The sequence below is a fragment of the Rutilus rutilus genome (assembly GCF_951802725.1).
Source record: "Rutilus rutilus genome assembly, chromosome: 13".
In the NCBI taxonomy this organism is placed as follows: domain Eukaryota; kingdom Metazoa; phylum Chordata; class Actinopteri; order Cypriniformes; family Leuciscidae; genus Rutilus; species Rutilus rutilus.
The window spans coordinates 1,759,740-1,782,789 of record NC_140218.1 but is presented as its reverse complement, the minus strand read 5'-3'; the positions used below and the strand labels follow the sequence as shown (position 1 = coordinate 1,782,789).

Sequence of the window (23,050 nt, the reverse complement as noted above, 5' to 3'; positions counted from 1 at the left end):
TGGGTGTGTTTCTCCATCCCCAATGTCACTTCTCTGTGTTTTACGGCCCTGACGAGAACGTCGGTCTCCTCGGCTGTGAACCGCTCCTGGCGTGCGTCTGGCAAATCCGCCGTTATAATAGCAATCCGCCATGGAACAAGCACGCCTGCTCTTAAAGGGAATGTGAGATGTCGCTCTGATTGGTTTATTTCACGTTACGCCCAAACCACACCTATGAGTAATGAAGCTACTTCAGACCAACACATTTTAGATTTGCGTCGGGCGCAAGAGTCATTTATCCCGCCGGTATAATAGCAACAGCGCTAAGACCCGCCCACAAAGTTACTTGCGTTTCAGAGCATTAAAATAGGGCCCAATATGTTAAATAATACAAATATAATTTATGCACTTAATCTCACTTTATGAGATTGCTGTTGACCTTCGATGATCCAATTCAAACATAATAATAAGCAAATGATTATTCTTAATTAACCGAGGCGAGCACAAATTGTGTTGATGATTAAAACACCATTAATCGTGCAGTTCTATGAACCAGTGCATTTAAAGTCAGACAAATGTGGCACTGATGGGGTGTTTGACATACTTTTGTCGTTTGACCGGATCTGATTCTGAAGGATGAATGTAGTGGTTGAGAATCTGATCGAGCCGTTTGTCATCAGGAAACCTGAGGAAAGGGAAAAATCAATTCATGAAAAACAAATAAAACTGAAAATTAAAAATTAACTTCATAGTGACCAAAACACTGTTTTCTGAATCGTGACATGAATTGAAACTCTCTTGTTTCATGGATTTGGAATGATAAAATTGTCATTCTGATGGTTTAGAAAGTTTGCAGAATTTTTTTATTTTTGGCTGAACTATCCCTTTAATAATGCTACTCATAACTATCGGCTTGTCCTTTTCCCCCGTTTTAATGTCTCTGGATTCCTTTAATGGTTAAATTACATTTTAGTAATCAAAATGCATGTCTAATCAATTACAAAACCAATACAATTTAACAAATCAATTACAAAACCAATACAATTTAACAAAACGTATTCATTTTTTTTTTTAAATCTAATTTTTAGAGCCCTAGGAAATCCATTTTTATTTCCCAAATTCTGTTTTATTTTCCCCAAATTCTGTGTTTTTTTGTTTAGATTTTTCTGGATTTCGTTCTAATGGTTTATAATAATCAAATTATTATCAAATTTAATTTAATCAAAAAGCACGTCCAATAAATTGAATTCATAGAACAATTTAATAGTGTCATTATTACAGTAATAGGCCCTGTGAAATGTTGTTTTTGTTGTTGTCTGTTTAAATTTTTCTGGATTTATGATATAATTCAAATTTATATAAAAGAAACTGGGTAATTAAATGAAGGTATAAAACATTAACAATTTGATTAATAATTTAAAATGTAATCAAATAAATAAATTAACAATCCATATCACAATTTGATTATATGTACAGCCCTACTCTTTCCAGGTTCGGAGACATTATATTGTACATTACATTTGAATGACTGGATTTTGTAATCCGCACCATAAAACGTCATCAACCAAAGCACCGCCTAAACACTTTAAAAAATACAGAAACATAAGAGAAGGGTGTTTCATACCTCTCTGAATAAACCGCATTGCTCTGAGGAAAATGGATCTTCAGATGCCAGTGGAATCGTCCTTCCCTGCGGGATTAAAACCAGAAAGATATTTCACAACGGAGTTATGGTTCCCAAAACACCATCTAGACCACATATTGCAACATACAGTCAAACCAGATTTTATTCAGACACCTTCAGCATTTCTCACATTATCACAGTTTATTCGCTATAGTTTAGAAAATAGTAGTAAAATATGAGCAGAACTCAGTTGATATTTGACTGGTTTTGTCCGTCCTTCTGTTAGACTGTCTCACACATGAATTATGTTGAATATGTGTCAGCTGTTAAATTTAACTACACAATTAGATAATACCAGTTTAGCTCAACCAATCACCAAGCAATGCTTCATTGTGTTCAGTGTGTGTGTAAAAAGAGCATTAGCAATTAAAGAAAACACACTTCAGGAAAACATGATCAGCTCAAAGTGTCCGAATCATTTCTGGTGACCAATGTTACTGGAAGTCACTGTATGAAGAATTTGAAAATCAGATTGATGTGAAGCACTGAAATCATGGTCTCAATGTTCTAACAGAAAGAAAGTTATGTTCCAGAAAAGTCAGTGTGACGGCCAACAGCAAAGTTTTTCCAGTAATCAAGCTCTTTGACAAAGCTGGACAGTCCAGACAGCATCACTATGGTCAACAATAAACCGGTTCACATGATTCAGATTGCACATGTGTTGATCAAGCCCTGCCTGGCATCATGGTTAGTATTTACTGGAACAACACGCTGGAGTGTCGCCAGTGTCTGACAGGCCAATGTTGCCAATGCGTTCGAGAAGGTGTGTGTTTGGAGGGAACGAATCAATGCTGGGCATCATGGTTATGATGACGATAATCCAGCTGGCAGAAACCCCATGTTGAGTGGCAGAACTGGAGTACAGACAATAAAACGAAAGATTTCTTTACAAGATTCAAAGAACATGAAATCCCGCTGACCACTTCCACAGCTGCTGCTAAGAGTTTTACACTCAAGAACTCTTAATGCGACATGCACAAACCAGAAAACTTGGCTCTGTCAGCACGATCCTGGCAATATGAGGACGAACAGAAACCAAATCCAGCCCCTGAGAGTCGTGTTATGGGCCGGGCAGATCCCACAGTCACTGGAGCTGCTGTAGGGCACATGGCTGCCAAGAACAAACTGCTGAAGATGTCACACTGAGATTTATTAGCCTCAAGTTAAGGTTGCAAACCGACATAACCTCAATCGATCAATCAAATTTTGGTGCGACTTGCCGGACTATAAAATGTTTTAAGACGGACGGACGGGTGGGTGGATGGATGGATGAGTGGATGGATGAGTGGATGAGTGGATGGATGAGTGGATGGATGGATGGGTGGATGAGTGGGTGGATGGATGGATGAGTGGATGGATGGATGGGTGGATGAGTGGGTGGATGGATGGCTGAGTGGGTGGGTGGATGGATGAGTGGATGGATGAGTGGATGAGTGGATGGATGAGTGGATGGATGGATGGGTGGATGAGTGGGTGAGTGGATGGATGAGTGGATGGATGAGTGGATGGATGGATGGGTGGATGAGTGGGTGGATGGATGGATGAGTGGGTGGGTGGATGGATGAGTGGATGGATGAGTGGATGGATGGATGGGTGGATGGATGGATGAGTGGGTGGGTGGATGGATGAGTGGATGGATGAGTGGATGGATGAGTGGATGGATGGGTGAGTGGATGGATGAGTGGATGGATGGGTGGATGAGTGGATGGATGAGTGGATGGATGAGTGGATGGATGAGTGGATGGATGGATGAGTGGATGGATGAGTGGATGGATGAGTGGATGGATGGATGAGTGGATGGATGGATGAGTGGATGGATGGATGAGTGGGTGGGTGGATGGATGAGTGGATGGATGGGTGGGTGGATGGATGTATGGATGGATGAGTGGATGGATGGGTGGATGGATGGATGTATGGATGGATGAGTGGATGGATGGGTGGGTGGATGGATGTATGGATGGATGAGTGGATGGATGGGTGGATGGATGGATGGGTGGATGGATGTATGGATGAGTGGATGATGTATGGATGAGTGGATGGATGTATGGATGAGTGGATGGATGGATGAGTGGATGTATGGATGAGTGGATGGATGGGTGGATGGATGGGTGGATGGATGGATAGATGGATGAGTGGATGGATGAGTGGATGGATGGGTGGATGGATGAGTGGATGGATGGGTGGATGGATGAGTGGATGGATGGATGGATGGGTGGATGGATGGATGGGTGGATGGATGTATGGATGAGTGGATGGATGGATGGATGTATGGATGGATGTATGGATGGATGAGTGGATGGATGGATGGATGAGTGGATGGATGGATGGATGGATGGGTGGGTGGATGGATGGGTGGATAGATGGATGAGTGGATGGATGGATGAGTGGATCGATGGATGGATGGATGGATGAGTGGATGGATGGATGAGTGGATGGATGGGTGGATGGATGGATGGGTGGATAGATGGATGAGTGGATGGATGGGTGGATGGATGGATGGATGAGTGGATGGATGGATGGATGAGTGGATGGATTGATGGTGGATGGGTGGGTGGATGGATGGATGAGTGGATGGATGGATGAGTGGATGGATGGATGAGTGGATGGATGGATGAGTGGATGGATTGATGGTGGATGGATGAGTGGATGGATGTATGGATGAGTGGATGGATGGATGAGTGGATGGATTGATGGTGGATGGATGAGTGGATGGATGTATGGATGAGTGAGTGGATGGATGGATGGATGAGTGGATGGATGGGTGGATGGATGATGTCTAGATGGATGCTTTAATGTAGGATTTTTTAATAAAAAAAAAAAAGTAAATTGAGAACACTTTGCAAATCTAAAATCAAGATCATTTGATCAATATTTTTAAGTGTAAAAGCCTAAGTGAAAAAGACTTGGTTTAAAACGCTCAATTTTTATATGGATTTATTTTATGCTGCCTTTATGAACCTCACTAAGTTTTGAGTGAATAGACTTTCGATGGACAGAAACCTCTCAGTTTGCATTACAACTATCTCAATCTGTGTTTCGATGATGAACAAAGGTCTTAAGTGTTTGGAACGACAAAATGTACGACAAGTTACGGCTAAACAAACACTTTAATGGGACAGACTTTCTCCAGTTTAACTCTGCATGAGTCAAAATGGGCCAAAGGTGAACGAAACAATCAGCACTGACTTATTTGCTACATGAATCACATGACTAGAACAAGAGGAATCTTTGATATGCCCATCATCCGCTGACTCATCCGCAGCGTGCCAATCCCAAAAGAGTCTCCGCCAAGACTTGAGCGCACACACACACCAGATCCAGATGGCACTGTTACACAACCAGCCCCTCCAAAACACACACTTGAGACGCGAGATCAGATATCAAGGTTCTGGCAGAGGAGTGTGGACAGGAATGGTGGTGGTTTTCCAGCCTGGGGTGGGCAGCAGGTCAGGGCGAAGGACTGGGGTTTGGAGGAGAGCAGGGTTTACTTTCACAGGTGTAAAGACGTTACCCTCCAGGCAAAGGTATTTATGAGTTTGCACAGGCTTGGCGTCCCGCTAGAGATCAGGATGGAAGGCGTGGTGGAAAAGTCCTGGAATACCAGGTGCGAAGGCATTGTTACGCCTACAACATCCAATGGAAACTTTTTTTCGTGTTTTTTTTTTCCCCTAATGGAAAAAAGAGATGTGATGCACTGCAAAAGGGATTTTCCTTGTCAACATTTTTGGCTTCTTTTCCAGCAGAAATATCTTAAATATTAAAGATGCACCGATACGAACATTTTGGCCGATAACCGATAATTCTTTATATTTGCAATAACCGATATATTGGCCAATAAACCTAAATCCAATTTTTTTTAAATGTTTGAGAGCCTGATCACAAAAATAAGAGTCTCACCATTAAAAACCATGTCCCAAACACACAATTATAATGCTCTCATTATGATTTTATGTAGTTGTTATACAGACTTGCACTGCACATGTTGCACTGAACTGTATTTTCCTTTTTTGAAGTGGTTACAATCATATTTCAAGCATTTAAAGCCATCATTATGAACAGTGCGCATCTGAAGAGTCTCAGCTGAAGGAAATAATACATGATTTATTGGCTTTAATATATCGGTAAAATTTTATTATCGGGCCGATAACGATAACATTAAAATCGGCAGATACCGATATGGCGTTCTGCCGCCCTCCAGGCAAAGGTGTTTCTGAGTTTGCACAGGCTTGGCGTCCCGCTGGAGATCAGGAAGGAAGGCGTGGTAAAGAAGTCCTGGAATACCAGGTGAGAAAGCATTGTGAACGCCTACAACATCCAATGGAAACTTTTTCTTTTCCCCCTAATGGAAAAAACTCAACATCTTCCTCAACATTTTTTGGCTTCTTTTCCAGGAGAAATACACTGTAAAAAAATTATATGATCAATATGTTATGACAACATATGTTTTTACATTGCTTTAACTCATCAAAATAAGTTAAGCAATTAAATAAGTAAATAAATGTTATTTAATAAATGATGTATTACATATTCTAATAATTAAATTATTTATTTATAAATAACAAATAAAGACATTTTATTAAATAATAAAATTAAATGTATAAATACATAAAGAAATTATATATAATATAATCATATATATATATATATATATAATTGTGCATTTATATATTTTTAATTTAAATATTTAAAAAAAGTGTGCATATATATATTAATATAAAATGTTATATTTATTTGCTAAATAAATAAAATGTATGTGTGTATATGTATATTTATATTATTTATTTTAAAAAAATTACACACATGCACACAAATTTTATTAAAAAACAAAATGAAATAGGCCTATAAATAAGTCTTTAATAAAGCTAAAATAAAAATCATCCGAGGAGGATAAGTCAATATGACGATAATTAATACATTTTATATTATATATAAATATATAATTTTTCACTCATATTCATGCAATCTCTGAGCTGCATAATTTTTATTTTTTTTGTAATGTCTATCCAATGCTTTTCGCATCAAACAATTGACAGTTTAATGTAATTTAAGTTGCAATGACTTAAACATCCAAGTTGATTGTACAAAAAAAAAAAAAAAAATTAAGGCACCAACTTTTTTTTACAGTGTATCAAAGCATTCTTGAATAAAGATACTAGGATTAGTGATGCACCAATTTTGGTCGATACCGATAACCGATAATTCTTCTTTGAAAGCTGATAACAACCGGTGTATAGAGCATCACAGTCCCGCCCACAGCCGGTGCCGGAAGTAAGAGGGTATAAGCCATGAAAACGTAACCATACATGGTAGACTTAAAACCAGCTACGGGCTGTACTAAGCGATTGTATATGCTCATATAAACGCCAAAAGTTCATGGGGCACTAACCTTGTTTTGAGATAAATGCCTTTTATTCACAATGTCTTGGATAAGTACTTCATTACCCACAATCCTGAACAATCCCACAATCCCACAGTGATGCATCTGATTGGTGGAGCTCGTGTAACTGTCTGGTTAAACCCCGCGAAGGTCCGTGAAGACTGAAGATCATTAATAAAAAAAAATAAAAAAACTGTGTTGCGTTTCTGCACGGTAGACTTATCAGTGCAATCATGATCTCCTTGGCTGCCATGATGGCTTTTTTCAAGGAGGAAAACAAAAGTGTTCAGAGGGATGAAAACCACTTCAGATCGGGTCATGTGGTTGAGTGTAGCGTGTCCGAGGGTCAGCTTGTGGGTTTTGTAAGGGCCAGCATGAGGGACAAGACCTACAAAGTTGTGGTGAGTTTTGCAGGGAGGTTGGTAACGTTAGTTAGCATTATCGTTCACTTTAGCTAGGCTACTGTAGCCTTCATATGGTACGAGTCATATCAAGCATTTTATGATGCCACTGTCAAAACAATATTTAGCCTAGGCATACCTCTTCGTGCATTTACTGAACATTTGTGTAATAATTCATGGCAAGTTAATAACCTGAATATGATGGTGGTCCAAGAGCAGACCAGACCTATATAAAACACTATTATTTACACGATTACTACTGAAAGAACTGCTATTAACTGCACATTCACTATATAAAATTCACTGGAGGAAAAAGGTCGCGTGGCCGTCGTCAGATTTGGAAGTCGCTCAAAAGGCTCTTTCGCGGTTGTGGCTTCAGTCGACTTCAGTGAGGCGCGGTGGATTATGGGATGAGTAGTTCCTTCGCTCGGAAATGAAAATATGTACACAGTCTTGTTTTTTTTGGATTTTCTACTCAAAATGATATTGATGATTGATAATGATGGTTATCCTCAGACATGTTCTAAAACTCTTTAGATACGGATTTTTCCAAAACGTCAATGGGAGAAATGAATGGGAAATTTACTTCCGGCACCTAAGCTCTCTTGGGCTGTGGGCGGGACTGTGATGCTCTATTGGCCGATAAATCTAAATCCACATTTTTATATAGTTTTTGAGAACCTTACGCTAAAGTTAAAAAAGATCATATATCGGCCGATACCGATATGGTGGCTGATATCTCAAGCATCCCTAACTAGGATCCAAAACATCATAAGAAAGGAGGTCTTGCTTTCTGAGAAATGGTTTAAATGGATTTAGTTCGTGATTCAAATTAAAACTTTTTTTTTTTTTTTTTTTTTTTAACCCCTTAATTTGGATCCATTTCTCAGAAAACGAGATTTTTATGGATATCAAGTAAATGTTTTGGATGTTTCTGTTCGGAGAGATGCCAGCGGACAGGAAAAATGGAGACACCCAAGTGTAAAACGAAAAGACGTGTAAGATTTCTAAATCACCATAGACACGGGTTTTGTTTTCATAATAATATTGGGATACAGAAGGATTCTTCAACGGTGAGGTCAAGTCGATCATACACCTGTTGTAGGCCCTGGGCAAGGAAAAACCATTAAAAGGTGTGTTATCTTTCACACACCTGGTTAGCCCTCAGCTACAGCTTCCAACTGGTCGCTCAAGTCCAGATCTTTTCTCACAGGGAGTACTGTAAAGATTCGAGAGCTCAAACTGGCCTTTGTTGGCTTTGTGGCACCTATAAAGGGGACCTAATATGCAAAATTCACTTTTACATGGTCTTTGAATACAGTAATGCATGTAATGCATACAGAGCATAGGATAATAAAGTAAACTGTGACATATTATACCCAAATATTCTTCATTCAGTGACTACCAGCAAAATATGGGAGCAAAAATGATTCCGACACTTGATTCCGACCTGATCATGTTTTGCTGAAGTGTGTTTTCTTTAATTGCTAATGCTCTTTTTACACACAGACTGAACACAATGAAGCATTGCTTGGTGATTGGTTGAGCAAAACTGGTATTATCTAATTGTGTAGTTAAATTTAACAGCTGACGGATATTCAACATAATTCATGTGTGAGACAGTCTAACAGAAGGACGGACAAAACCAGTCAAATATCAACTGAGTTCTGCTCATATTTTACTACCATTTTCTAAACTATAGTGAATAAACTGTGATAATGTGAGAAATGTTGAAGGTGTCTGAATTCATTTTGGTTTGACTGTAAATGTGTGTCGGCAGTGTGACACAACCACCCTAAAATGGTAAAAATCCACACACTCTTTATTTAATATTCCCCATAAATCATAAACAGCGTCTCAAAATGAGTCGTTCACATTTTCTATACATAGTGACATCACAGTGTAACAGGACCAGGTGCAGTTTCTTTTATATTAGACTTCAAACAAAAATAATAGGCCTATTTGATCATATTATTCTTGAAAAGGAAGAAATCACTGCCGATTCCAAATTTATAGGATACAGTTGAATTTTTTCGTAGTTTTTATTTATTTATTTTTTTAGCAGTAATGTTAATTTTATAACAAGTATTTGATTCCTGATGTCAAGTATCTGATTCCAAATTTGGAATCAATTTTCTATTTCCAACCCTTATACACTCTAAAAAATATTGGGTTATTTTTTCTATCCAAATCCTGGTTTGAGCCTTTTGGGTATTTTTTTTTTTTTTTTTTTTTTTTTTTTTTTTAGTGTTTGGATAGTTTGTGTGTAACCCAGATCCTGGGTCAGACGTAACAACCCATTGTTTGGGTAGTTTTTGTGTAACCCAGATCCTGAGTCAGACGTAACAACCCAGTGTTTGTGTAGTTTTTGTGTAACCCAGATCCTGGGTCAGACGTAACAACCCAGTGTTTGAGTAGTTTTTGTGTTACCCAGATCCTGGGTCAGACGTAACAACCCAGTGTTTGGGTAGTTTTTGTGTAACCCAGATCCTGGGTCAGACTTGACTTAACCCAGTGGTTGGGTAGTTTTTGTGTTACCCAGATCCTGGGTCAGACGTAACAACCCAGTGTTTGGGTAGTTTTTGTGTAACCCAGATCCTGGGTCAGACGTAACAACCCAGTGTTGTGGGTAGTTTTTGTGTAACCCAGATCCTGGGTCAGACGTAACAACCCAGTGCTTGGGTAGTTTTTGTGTAACCCAGATCCTGGGTCAGACGTAACAACCCAGTGTTGTGGGTAGTTTTTGTGTAACCCAGATCCTGGGTCAGACGTAACAACCCAGTGCTTGGGTAGTTTTTGTGTAACCCAGATCCTGGGTCAGACGTAACAACCCAGTGTTTGGGTAGTTTTTGTGTAACCCAGATCCTGGGTCAGACGTAACAACCCAGTGTTGTGGGTAGTTTTTGTGTAACCCAGATCCTGGGTCAGACGTAACAACCCAGTGTTGTGGGTAGTTTTTGTGTAACCCAGATCCTGGGTCAGACGTAACAACCCAGTGTTGTGGGTAGTTTTTGTGTAACCCAGATCCTGGGTCAGACGTAACAACCCAGTGTTGTGGGTAGTTTTTGTGTAACCCAGATCCTGGGTCAGACGTAACAACCCAGTGTTTGGGTAGTTTTTGTGTAACCCAGATCCTGGGTCAGACGTAACAACCCAGTGTTTGGGTAGTTTTTGTGTAACCCAGATCCTGGGTCAGACGTAACAACCCAGTGTTGTGGGTAGTTTTTGTGTAACCCAGATCCTGGGTCAGACGTAACAACCCAGTGTTGTGGGTAGTTTTTGTGTAACCCAGATCCTGGGTCAGACGTAACAACCCAGTGTTTGGGTAGTTTTTGTGTAACCCAGATCCTGGGTCAGACGTAACAACCCAGTGTTTGGGTAGTTTTTGTGTAACCCAGATCCTGGGTCAGACGTAACAACCCAGTGTTGTGGGTAGTTTTTGTGTAACCCAGATCCTGGGTCAGACGTAACAACCCAGTGTTTGGGTAGTTTTTGTGTAACCCAGATCCTGGGTCAGACGTAACAACCCAGTGTTGTGGGTAGTTTTTGTGTAACCCAGATCCTGGGTCAGACGTAACAACCCAGTGTTTGGGTAGTTTTTGTGTAACCCAGATCCTGGGTCAGACGTAACAACCCAGTGTTGTGGGTAGTTTTTGTGTAACCCAGATCCTGGGTCAGACGTAACAACCCAGTGTTTGGGTAGTTTTTGTGTAACCCAGATCCTGGGTCAGACGTAACAACCCAGTGTTGTGGGTAGTTTTTGTGTAACCCAGATCCTGGGTCAGACGTAACAACCCAGTGTTTGGGTAGTTTTTGTGTAACCCAAATCCTGGGTCAGACGTAACAACCCAGTGTTTGGGTAGTTTTTGTGTAACCCAGATCCTGGGTCAGACTTGACTTAACCCAGTGGTTGGGTAGTTTTTGTGTTACCCAGATCCTGGGTCAGACGTAACAACCCAGTGTTTGGGAAGTTTGTGTGTAACCCAGATCCTGGGTCAGACGTAACAACCCAGTGTTTGGGTCGTTTTTGTGTAACCCAGATCTTGGGTCAGACTTGACTTAACCCAGTGTTTGGGAAGTTTGTGTGTAACCCAGATCCTGGGTCAGACTTGACTTAACCCAGTGTTTGGGAAGTTTGTGTGTAACCCAGATCCTGGGTCAGACGTAACAACCCAGTGTTTGGGTAGTTTTTGTGTAACCCAGATCCTGGGTCAGACATAACAACCCAGTGTATGGGTAGTTTTTGTGTAACCCAGATCCTGGGTCAGACGTAACAACCCAGTGTTTGGGTATAGAGTGTAACTAGATAAAAAATAAAATAAAATTCTTGAATTCATATTTGACATTTTTCTCAGACATTGTTGACAATCGTCTGGTAATTGACTGTTATAATCATCTTCGATATATTATAATATCGTCCATCCCCATTGCACTTCTAGGGACACCTAAGATTCCTTTTAAATCTTGTAACAATGTGCATAATATGTCCTCTTTAAGTCTTAAACACACAGTTTTAGTCACTTTGAACTGGTACAGAAACACATGGCCATCACTGAAATCACTGCATCGGGTGTGCTCAATGCAAAACACAAAAGGTTTATCGATGCAAACCATGAATAGACTCTGAAAACCAACAAACAGCAGAGATCAGGTTCAATCAGATGATCTCATGAGTGAGAAATTTCAAAAAGACGCTGGAACAGCAAAGCCTGTTGGGTAAGAGTTGTGGTTGGTTTAACAATGCTTTTATTATGTCACTCTCAGGAAATCATTATCAACAGAATCAGGAACGTCAGAAAGTGCCAAAGTCTTAGACTAAATAAGCTTTTCAAATTACTAATGGCGTTTATTTGCAGCAAGCAGCCAGAAGCAATCAATGTCTGAGGAATGAGTTAAAACCCCTGTGGTCTAAAGAGAAAAGAAACAGTCAAGCTTCATTATAACTAAAACCTGCTTTATATACAGAACTGTTAATGAACTTTTCCTGTTAATTTGACGTATTCCTGATAATTTACTCTCCCCCACGTCACCCAAGATGTTCATGTGTTTCTTTCTTCAGTCGAAAAGAAATGAAGGTTTTTGAGGAAAACACTCCAGGATTTTCTCCATATAGTGACTTCAATGGGGTCCGACGGGTCGAAGGTCCAGATGTGAGTTTCAGTGCAGCTTCAAAGTCTCGACACGATCCAGCCGAGGAATAAGAGTCTTATCTAGACAATCCAGTGGCCATTTTATAACAAAAATAAACATTTATATACTTTTTAACCACAAATGCTCGTCTTGGACGTCCACGGCGACTTCACTCATTACGTTGGAAAGGTCAGGCCGTAACCTAACGTAGATGGGAAATGTAGAGTAGGGTGAAAATTTTCATTTTCTCCAACTTCAAATCGTCCGAAATCGTTATTTTACCTTTTATTTTATTTAGTAAATTGTGTTTGACTGAGTCTTTGCACGTTCGCTTTGTAAACACTAGGTCGGTTCTTCCGCCTACGTCACGCTTGACCTTTCAACACAATTACGTAATGTGTGGCGCATCACAGCTAGTGCAAGACGAGCATTTGTGGTTAAAGAGTTTATAAATGTTTATTTTTGTTATAAAATGTCCGCTGGTTTGTCTAGATAAGACTCTTATTCCTCGGCTGGATCGTGTCGAGACTTTGAAGCTGCACTGAAACTCACATCTGGACCTTCGACCCGTTGGACCCCATTGAAGTCACTATATGGCGGAAAATCCTGGAATGTTTTCCCTAAAAAACCTTCATTTATTTTCAACTGAAGAAAGAAAAACATGAATATCTTGGATGACGTGGAGGAGAGTAAATTATCAGTAAATTTTTATTCTGAAGTGAACTACTCCTTTAAACAACATACACATTGGATGAAAATGCAGAAATCCATGGTTAATTGTGCATCACTTTAGGATGGATGCGAGTTCTGCACAGGCACACTCAGAAACATATTAAAAGCCTGTAAAGACCGCAAAATTCATTCAGAGGCCCCAAAAAACCTGCAAGGACTCGTTCCAACAGCAGCTTAATGACACCTGCAGAAGTCAACATCACTCCAAACGAGCCCTGGCGCTCATGGACAACACGTCCCGCTCGATAATTAATTGGTTATTCTACATGACATCTCGAAGGTAACGGCACATACACTCCCAAACACAAGCTGGCCCTTCACCTAAGGCAGATGTTGCGCAGTGAAGTCTGCATAACGTCTAAAGCAAAGGCACACGAACGCAGTACAGAGTGGAAACAAAGTGACCAGGAGCCTCATTTATAACCGCTGCGTCGCACAAAACACCACTTCCGCAGGTTTCAACCGTAGACTGTAAAAGAATATGGACGTAGTGTGCGTGACGTCACCCGTAGTGTTTCTGAAGAGCGTTTCTGAAGCCCAAAGTGGGCGGAGCCGGCCGTCGCCATCTTGTTAGCGCATCACTCCCGGATAAACGAAAATGCGCAGCGAGGCGGATTAGCTGAGGTGACGCTAACAGACAGCAGACAAACGGCTAGTAGTGACAATCCACCTGTCACTCAAGTGGCCATGCCCTTCATTATGCAGAACTTTAAGGCTTAATATAATTTAAACGGATGAGTTATACAAAACATTCACCCCGTCACAGTCGTCATGAAGGGCAAGATTAGCTATAGCCTATAGACCTTAAATTTCGATTTATCGGCCAATATATCGGTTATCGGCTTTCAAATATAACGAATTATCGGTATTGGCCAAAATTCCCATATCGGTGCATCCCAAATCACAGGAATAAATGACATTTTAAAAAGCCTTGGTGAGCAGAAGAAACTTCTTTTAAAAACACTAAAAATCGTATCGATCCAAAACTTCTGACTGGTAGAGTGAGTCCGAATATTTTTTGGCTTTCAGTGCATGTACACTTTTAGTAAGGATCGTCCGCACAGTTTTATAAACGAGACCCCAGTGTATCACGATCTGCAAGAATGAAGGTGTAAAAGAAAAAAAGAAAGGTCATGGTGTTAAATAAAAAGCAGATACACTCAGATTTCTGTATTATCCTCGAACGGTTTAGGTACGAATATTTCCCATTTTGTTCAAGAAACGTTGCATTACCTCTATGCAACATTAGCGCAACATTAGCGAAACATAGCGGCTACGACGGACAGGAAAATTCCTCGTGTCCTCGATATAAACCCAACAGATGGCCGTCTTTCTCGTGGCCTCCGTGTTCCACGATGAGATGCCAAAGGTATCGCCGTTTATCATTTCCGAAAGAATTAGCGAGTTCTGCTAAGTGTCTTGTTAAGGAGCTGACAGCGGTCCTCCTGAGGAAGCACACCGATCAGCATTACGGTGATTTAGACTCATTCAGCGGCTGTAAAACTTCATCCAGAACACATGTGCAACAACACGCCAACAAGCAGCATCCTAAAGCGTGAACTTTGACCTAAAGCACTGCTTTGGGATCTGATGGGTGTGTTGTGAACTTGAACGTTCACTTTTGGCTTTATGGTTTGGCTTTGCGCGGCCTTCCCTCGGCACATCTGGCTGCAGCGCAGCGTGTCGCTAACCGTGTGCAGTTGCTGAACATCTGCTTCTGATATTGTGTACTTGGTACATTCTGAAACCCATTTCTGTCCCTCGTTTGTCCTGCTTCTGTCGCTCATACTGGCAGAACGTCACATACAGTCAAACCAAAGAGGATTCAGACACCAGATATGTTTAACTAGTGTGTGCAGGACACTATAGTTCATTTATGTAAGCGAGGAGAGCAAAATAAAGTAAACTGTGACATATTATACCCAAATATTCTTCATCCAGTGACTACCAGTGACATTTAGGACCAAAAAGTGATTCCAACACTTTGAGCTGATCATGTTTTGCTGAAGTGTGTTTTGTCTTTAATTGCTAATGCTCTTTTTACACACACACTGAACACAATGAAGCATTGCTTGGTGATTGGTTGAGCTAAACTGGTATTATCTAATTGTGTAGTTAAATTTAACAGCTGACAGATATTCAACATAATTCATGTATGAGACAGTCTAACAGAAGGACGGACAAAACCAGTCAAATATCAACTGAGTTCTGCTCATATTTTAGTACCATTTTCTAAACTCTAGCGAATAAACTGTGATAATGTGAGGAATGTTGAAGGAGTCTGAATACATTTGGGTTTGATTGTATATTATTGTACATAACAGGGATGGCAACTTTTGAGTTTAGCTTGGAGTGATAATTATGGATGGGGGGGGGGTAGAATGTTAATCAGGGAAACAACAAACACCCCTTTCCTAGAATCGACTAAAAGCTCTCATTCATAACCAATGGATAGAAGCTTTTTCTTTTTTTGATAAAATGTACGCCAAGGTACGGAAGAAATGATCTGTCGTTACATTGGACACTTAAATCACGGCCTAGTGTGCAGAAAACCCAAACCGTCACAGAAATACTTCACAATACACAAGTTTAAAAGCCTCAAAACAAAACACTTGACGTCGCTTAAATGCTAAACTGTGTTCGTGCTTTATTAAACCGGTTCGACAAGTTCGTCGCCAGACAGACCGATTAAAAAAATTAAATAAATCCTGTTACTTTACTCCAAGAAGCTGACAGCCAATCAGATTGCCTGATCAAAAAAAAGTCAGAAAGCTTGCTACTTGTCCCAAAAGAGCTACATTAAAATTACTAGCATACTTGGTAAAATGCTTTTTTATTTTTTATCAACACAGAGTACTAGAAACCTTTGACATTCCTAATTAGTATATATGCTAATTGTACACTTAGCCAATCACAGTATCCCTGGATCTCACTCGGGCCAATCACAAGACTCTCTGCAACAGACTCGGCCAATCACTAATGCCCTTGCTGAGCACAGCCAATCACCAGTGTCCACTCCACTGCCATATATGGGATGAGGTGATGTCATGAAGGGAGGCGTGTTCAGTAGGTGACCTCTCGTCTTCAATGACATTAATTACGCTAATTAAAAAGATCAGGACAGAGAGTAATGATTTACGGTCCAGCTTGACAGACTGTCCTGCCAGCTTTCTGCTGAAAACACACCATTAAATAACAGAATCCCATTGAGCAGCACCAGCAACATACATTCATCAAGAGCCACGTCCGTCAGACGAGACAAAACCCCTCAGCATCACTGCACTTACCAAGAGCGCCACCATGTGGCTCAATGCAGAACTACAGACAGCTGTGTGAAAGCATGTGAAAGCACCAGGAGTGGATTCACAAAACATTCTTAACAATAAAACTGCTATTTTCTTCTTATTTTCTAACATATCTTAAGAATTTTCTAATATTTTTTCTTAGGATTTTTCTAAAGACAAAACTTGAGAATTTTAATTCTTGAAAAGAATGTTTTTTCCCCCCAAAATCATCATAAATAACTTCTTAAACTTAACTTGGATAACCTCCAGCTTCCCAAAGGTAAGATGTCTAATTAATCCATTGGGTTGTTTTAAACACTAAGCATTACAACACTTGACACAGGCTTGTTAAAACATACATTTAAAATACACGTCACATTAGCAAAAATGTCGCTGAGCGCTAAAATGAACATTTTGGCCGATAACCGATAATTCTTTATATTTGAAACCGATATCCGATATATTGGCCGATAAATCTAAATCCGAATTTTTATATCATTTTTGAGAGCCTGATCACAAAAACAAAAGTTTCACGATTAAAAGCCACGTCTCAAGCACACAATTATGATGTTCTCATTATGGTTTTATGTAGCCGATATTAACTTAACTGTATTTTCCGTTTTTGAAGTGATTTCAATCATATTTCAAGCGATTCAAAGCCATCATGTTGAACATCTGAAGAGTCTCAGCTGGAGGAAGTAATACATTATTTATCGGTCCGATAACGATAACATTAAAAATTTACATAAATCGGCCATTACCGATATGGTGGCCGATATATCGAGCATCCCTACTTATTATGATTCTTACGGCAATCTGCAGGCGGAATTACAATTAATTACATCCATACAAATACAATGAATCCATACTATCATGTGTCCCTTGAAATGCAATGGATAAAAGCGTCTGCCAAATGCATAAATGTACAATCATATAACGATAAAGCTTTTCAGCACAAATGAATCCCAGAGACTCACTCTCTTCTGAAGACGGTTCTGTTCTCCCGATGTTTGCTGAACATTTTGGGCAGAAGCTTCAGGGTGACTTTGGCTGCTCTTGCTCTCCTGATCATCCACATGCCCTTGAAAGAGGAAAAAGAAAGTGAGTTCCTTTTGAAGTGGAACTTCGACGTCGCATCTTGCCGTTGAGAACGGCCTCAGCGTGACCGACCATGACGTCACGCTCATAGAAGAGTGTGTGAGTTACATGTCCTCAGCTTTTTTGTCTTCAGGAGCCGCTTTGTCTGTGTGTGCCCGGCTCCCATGCTAGAGACACCGGTTCGAATCCCGCATGCAGCGGGTTTAGTAGGACCGGTTACATTTGGTGCCGTGACCCGGATGGCACTCACCTCCTTCGGGTGTCGACGGCTGCCGAGCAGGACGGCGTCTCTGTTGGACTGTTGACTCAGTCGAGCGGTGTCCTCCAGAAACCTGTAATCTACATGAGCGGACCGTTATCTTCAACAACAACTCATCACAATTATGTGTAACTATCACACCGTGTCCTAACCAGACACGATAAGACTCCAGTGACACATTATTTGTCTGTCCACACTAGACGCGACTGAGAAACGCGTCAAAATAAATCAAAACCCACAGCCAATCAGAATAGTGTGTGGGCGGAGTCAGCCAATCAGAACAGTGTGTGGGCGGAGTCAGCCAATCAGAACAGCGTGTGGGCGGAGTCAGCCAATCAGAACAGCGTGTGGGCGGAGTCTTGCGGCACCAGAGAGTAATCTTGACGGCACTCGCAAGAAAATGTATAAGTATCTACATAATCAAATTCACAAATATTACACCGTTTAAATATTATTCAAACACATAGGCTACTGAGTTACTAAAACAATCTTTGTCACAGAATACACTTGTTTGTTCACAGTTTCGTTCTTGTTTCCATTTGTTTCATTTCAAGATCTGAGGTGAATTATCCACTGTTGCTTTTACAGCTACAAAGCTGGAGCACTAAATGATATTCAGAGTCACATGACACGCTTTTAACATTAACTAAAGCACATAAACATGGAAAAGAACCTTTTATCGCGTGTAGTTAGGACACGGTGTCAGGGTTTCTGTAAAGACGGCTACAGATACTCACCGTTGAGGAGGTTGATCTCATCAAATTCAGCGAGAGGGACAAACGTGGTCTTGTCCCGAACACCACAGCATCCCGACGCCATCTTGTGCTGCTTGACACAAGCCACACTGCACAGAGAACAGAAGCAGAACTCAGAACAGCACACACACATTCATGAACAAACAAACACAAAATACACACTTAAGGCCCGGGTGTACTTTAGTTCTTCTCATGAACAGAAATGCGGGCGGCTGAAGAATACTTTGGGCTTTAAAGGGGACAGTTGACATGTTTTTGTTGTTATATTTCTGCAATATATATATATATATATATATATATATATATATGTACATTTATTTAATGTGTATTTTACGTTATCATACGTTAACATGACATTGTGGGTGTGGATGAGTGAGTGAGTTTGTGTGTGTGTGTGTGTGTGTCTCACCTGCAGGTGTGTTTGTTGCAGCTGGGACATCTGTATTTGGCCTCTTCAGTCTCACAAACATCACAACTGAAGAAGTCGAGACACAAACACAAGAGGATTGTATCCTAAACTTTTGCTCGTTTTTAATTATAAATTAACTTTGTTTATATTTAAAATAGCGACCAATCAATATGGGTTTCAAATGTCTGACGATCGATATATGAATGCTGATATAAACGGAATACAATAATGTGCATAAAGCAATTGAGGTAAAAAGTTAATGTTAAACGGTAAAACCATGGTAACTTACGTTAAAGTTACTATGGTACTGATCTTATGTCTAACAGATGTTTTAGCCGAATTTAACAGTAGACAAGCAAACATATCCGACAATACCAGCAGAAACACTAACGTATACAGATGTAAACAGAGAAACACAATCACTATGATTTACCCTACATTATTACACATTTACACTGTTTACACTGAAGAAACTGACCTCGACAACGCTATCTTGCGCTTTACTCCTCTCCGGTCATCATCTACTTCACTGTTGTTGTCCATGACAGGCAACATATTCACCACATCAACACAGATTTAATATGGATTTAGTCATGTGTTTCTATCTGACCAAAACACTGAACACGTTCGGCACGCTCCGCACACGCGTCTGCCGTATTCCGTACTCTTTTTACGACAGTTTACGACACACGACAGTCGGAGCGTCGAGCTGAAACCTTTTATTTTTTTATCATTTCAAATAACAAACAGGCATTAACATATTATCATTGTTAAACACATTGACAATAAGACCAAGCAGCATTCCTTAAACAACATAATAATACGTCGAGCTGAAACTGAGCTAGTAGCCTACAACAGATCGAATCGATATACATTTTAGACCCTCATAAACATTAATTTTAAAGTGTTACACAGGATATGGCCATGTAATGTTGAGTCTTTGTATGTAACCCATGGCACATATGTTTAAAAAAATACATTGTCAACTAAACTATAACCAGTAAACTAAATATACTAGTAAACTTATGTATTACTTATGCATGTATCTATATTATCCATATATATGGATACTATATATATATATATATATATATATATATATATATGTATACACATATATTTAGTGCTGGGCAACAATTAATCGCATCCAAAAGTTTGTGTTTACATAATATATGTGTGTGTACCTGTATAATTAATTTGTATAAATACACACACATGCATGTATATATTTAACAAATATTTGCATGTATATACTGTATATTTATATATATAATTTATATTAGATATAAATATAAATATTTTTTATATATATATATATATATATATATATATATATATATATATATATAGCCTAAATAACACATATATGATTGGATGATATAAATATAAATATTGTATATAATATAATATGATTGTAAGGGGGTACAAACATATTTCCCTTATTAAAGTAATTAAATGTTCCATATTTCCATATTCATATATATTATTAGTGTACATATTTAGACGGACACCATGAGAAAAAAAACTCACGAGAACATTGTGATTAAATCATACATTTTTATTTAATGTCAAAATATTAAATATTTACATTTTTCGTCTTTGTTTTGTTTCTGTAGGCACATTTAGTGACCGTTTCGATACTGTAATCATAAGTTAACAGGTGTTACACTTCCTGTGTGTGATCACGTGATCTGAATCTGGCCAATCGCAGCTGCCAGAACACAACATATACTCCCGATTTGTGTTTATATACAAATACAAATTTGACATAAATAAGATTTCGAACTAAATGGCAAGTGACCAGATAGATCTCTGAGAGATATCATAATTTATTGGAGTACAGTATTTTTTGGAGAAATAAAAAGATAACATAAATAAACAAACATATAATGTCCAAATATACATAATGGAAAAATAAAAAATGACTAACTCTTTGCTAACGCTGAATACTGCAGCACCACGGAGAAGTCGACCCTGACACCGTGTCCTAACCAGACGCGACACGTCTTGCAGAGAGACTCCGCCCACACTCTCTTCTGATTGGCTGAGATTTTGGATTCATTTGGTTGTGAGTGCAGTATGCTTGCAGAGAGACTCCGCCCACACTCTCTTCTGATTGGCTGTGATTTTGGACTGATTTGGTTGTGAGTGCAGTGCGCTTGCAGAGAGACTCCGCCCACACTCTCTTCTGATTGGCTGAGATTTTGGATTCATTTGGTTGTGAGTGCAGTGCGCTTGCAGAGAGACTCCGCCCACACTTTCTTCTGATTGGCTGTGATTTTGGACTGATTTGGTAGCGAGTGCAGTGCGCTTGCAGAGAGACTCCGCCCACACTCTCTTCTGATTGGCTGAGATTTTGGACTGATTTGGTTGCGAGTGCAGTGCGCTTGCAGAGAGACTCCGCCCACACTCTCTTCTGATTGGCTGTGGTTTGATGTGATTGATTTTGTCATATCTCTTAGTTGCATTGCTAGAATCTCATTGCATCGCGTCTGGTTAGGACCTTAGAGATGTCACGAATGTAAGTTTTTGTAAAGCATGTAAATTCACATATTTGAAATATTTAAAATGATTTCAAATAACCATTCGCTGACAAAAACTTCCATCAAGTATCCTCGTTACTGTTTTCATCAGTCTGATACTTGCGTCGTCTCTTTAAGGGTCATGAACGACGTTCTCCTTAACTTATAAAGTATATTAAGCCAAAGTATAACATAACTTATCAACACACTGTTCATATAAATTAGGTTTGTTCTGATCGAAATGACTAAAGTACACGCAAAAGTACAACAGAAGAAGCCAGCACAAACGAACACCTTACGGCCAGAAACACACTGTACACAAATACACAGACACCAATGATTGACTGATCGATGAACATACGTCACATTGTGTTTCTGTGGCGCTCAAAGTGATTCCTTCAAATGCCACTGTCTGTAGCTAAAACAATAGCTATACTTCCATCCGCCGATTTTTAATGCGCATTTTGTGATATCGCATAAAAAAACACTGGATGGAATTGCAAAAATACGCATAAATTCTTGTTAAATTTCAAAATAGATTTTTTTTTATCTGATAAACTGTGATGGAAACACATTTTCATAATAAATCCCTGGGTGTCCCTCAGCGGAGGCTGTGATTGGATAACTGGAGTAACCAGCAGACCAATGGCGTCGCAGCATCTCAGATGTTGGTTTGGTGTTTCTGAAACGCCGGAGTCGAAGTGTGTGATCAGAATGATTTGGTTTAATTCCCTCCAGAAGCATCTCACACACACAAGTGTGTTCCCGAACACCAGCATCTGAACGGAAGTCAGAATTGTGAGATATAAAGTCAGAATTGTGAGATATAAAGTCAGAATTGTGAGATATAAAGTCAGAATTGTGAGATATAAAGTCAGAATAGTGAGATATAGTCAGAATTGTGAGATATTAAGTCAGAATTGTGAGATATAGTCAGAATTGTGAGATATTAAGTCAGAATTGTGAGATATAAAGTCAGAATTGCGAGATATAAAGTCAGAATTGCGAGATATAAAGTCAGAATTGTGAGATATAAAGTCAGAATTGTGAGATATAAAGTCAGAATTGTGAGATATAGTCAGAATTGTGAGATATTAAGTCAGAATTGTGAGATATTAAGTCAGAATTGCGAGATATTAAGTCAGAATTGTGTGATATAAAGTCAGAATTGTGAGATATAAAGTCAGAATTGTGAGATATAAAGTCAGAATTGCGTGATATAAAGTCAGAATTTCGAGATATTAAGTCAGAATTGCGAGATATTAAGTCAGAATTGAGAGATATTAAGTCAGAATTGCGTGATATAAAGTCAGAATTGTGAGATATAAAGTCAGAATTGCGTGATATAAAGTCAGAATTGTGAGATATTAAGTCAGAATTGCGTGATATAAAGTCAGAATTTCGAGATATTAAGTCAGAA

At 39.4% G+C, this 23,050-nt stretch overlaps 1 protein-coding gene across 2 annotated transcripts in view; it reads right to left on the bottom strand.

The window, feature by feature from the left end:
* Window positions 1–19,806, bottom strand: part of znhit6 (zinc finger HIT-type containing 6) — a 41,463-nt gene extending 21,657 nt beyond the window's left edge. Inside the window, exons 1-7 of one of the 2 annotated variants that reach the window (XR_014629590.1) lie at window positions 19,587–19,792; window positions 19,109–19,174; window positions 18,682–18,788; window positions 17,936–18,024; window positions 17,565–17,668; window positions 1,604–1,669; window positions 584–664 (exon numbers count right to left, since the gene is read on the bottom strand). Coding sequence is in view for 1 of the 2 variants with exons in the window: in XM_084428551.1 (XP_084284677.1) it covers window positions 584–664; window positions 1,604–1,669; window positions 17,565–17,668; window positions 17,936–18,024; window positions 18,682–18,788; window positions 19,109–19,174; window positions 19,587–19,663 (590 nt within the window). In the remaining variant the exon portion in view is untranslated. Of the gene's footprint in view, window positions 1–583; window positions 665–1,603; window positions 1,670–17,564; window positions 17,669–17,935; window positions 18,025–18,681; window positions 18,789–19,108; window positions 19,175–19,586 lie in introns of both variants that reach the window. The other variant, XM_084428551.1, reaches the window with a different exon arrangement.
* Between the last annotated feature and the right edge of the window lie 3,244 nt (window positions 19,807–23,050).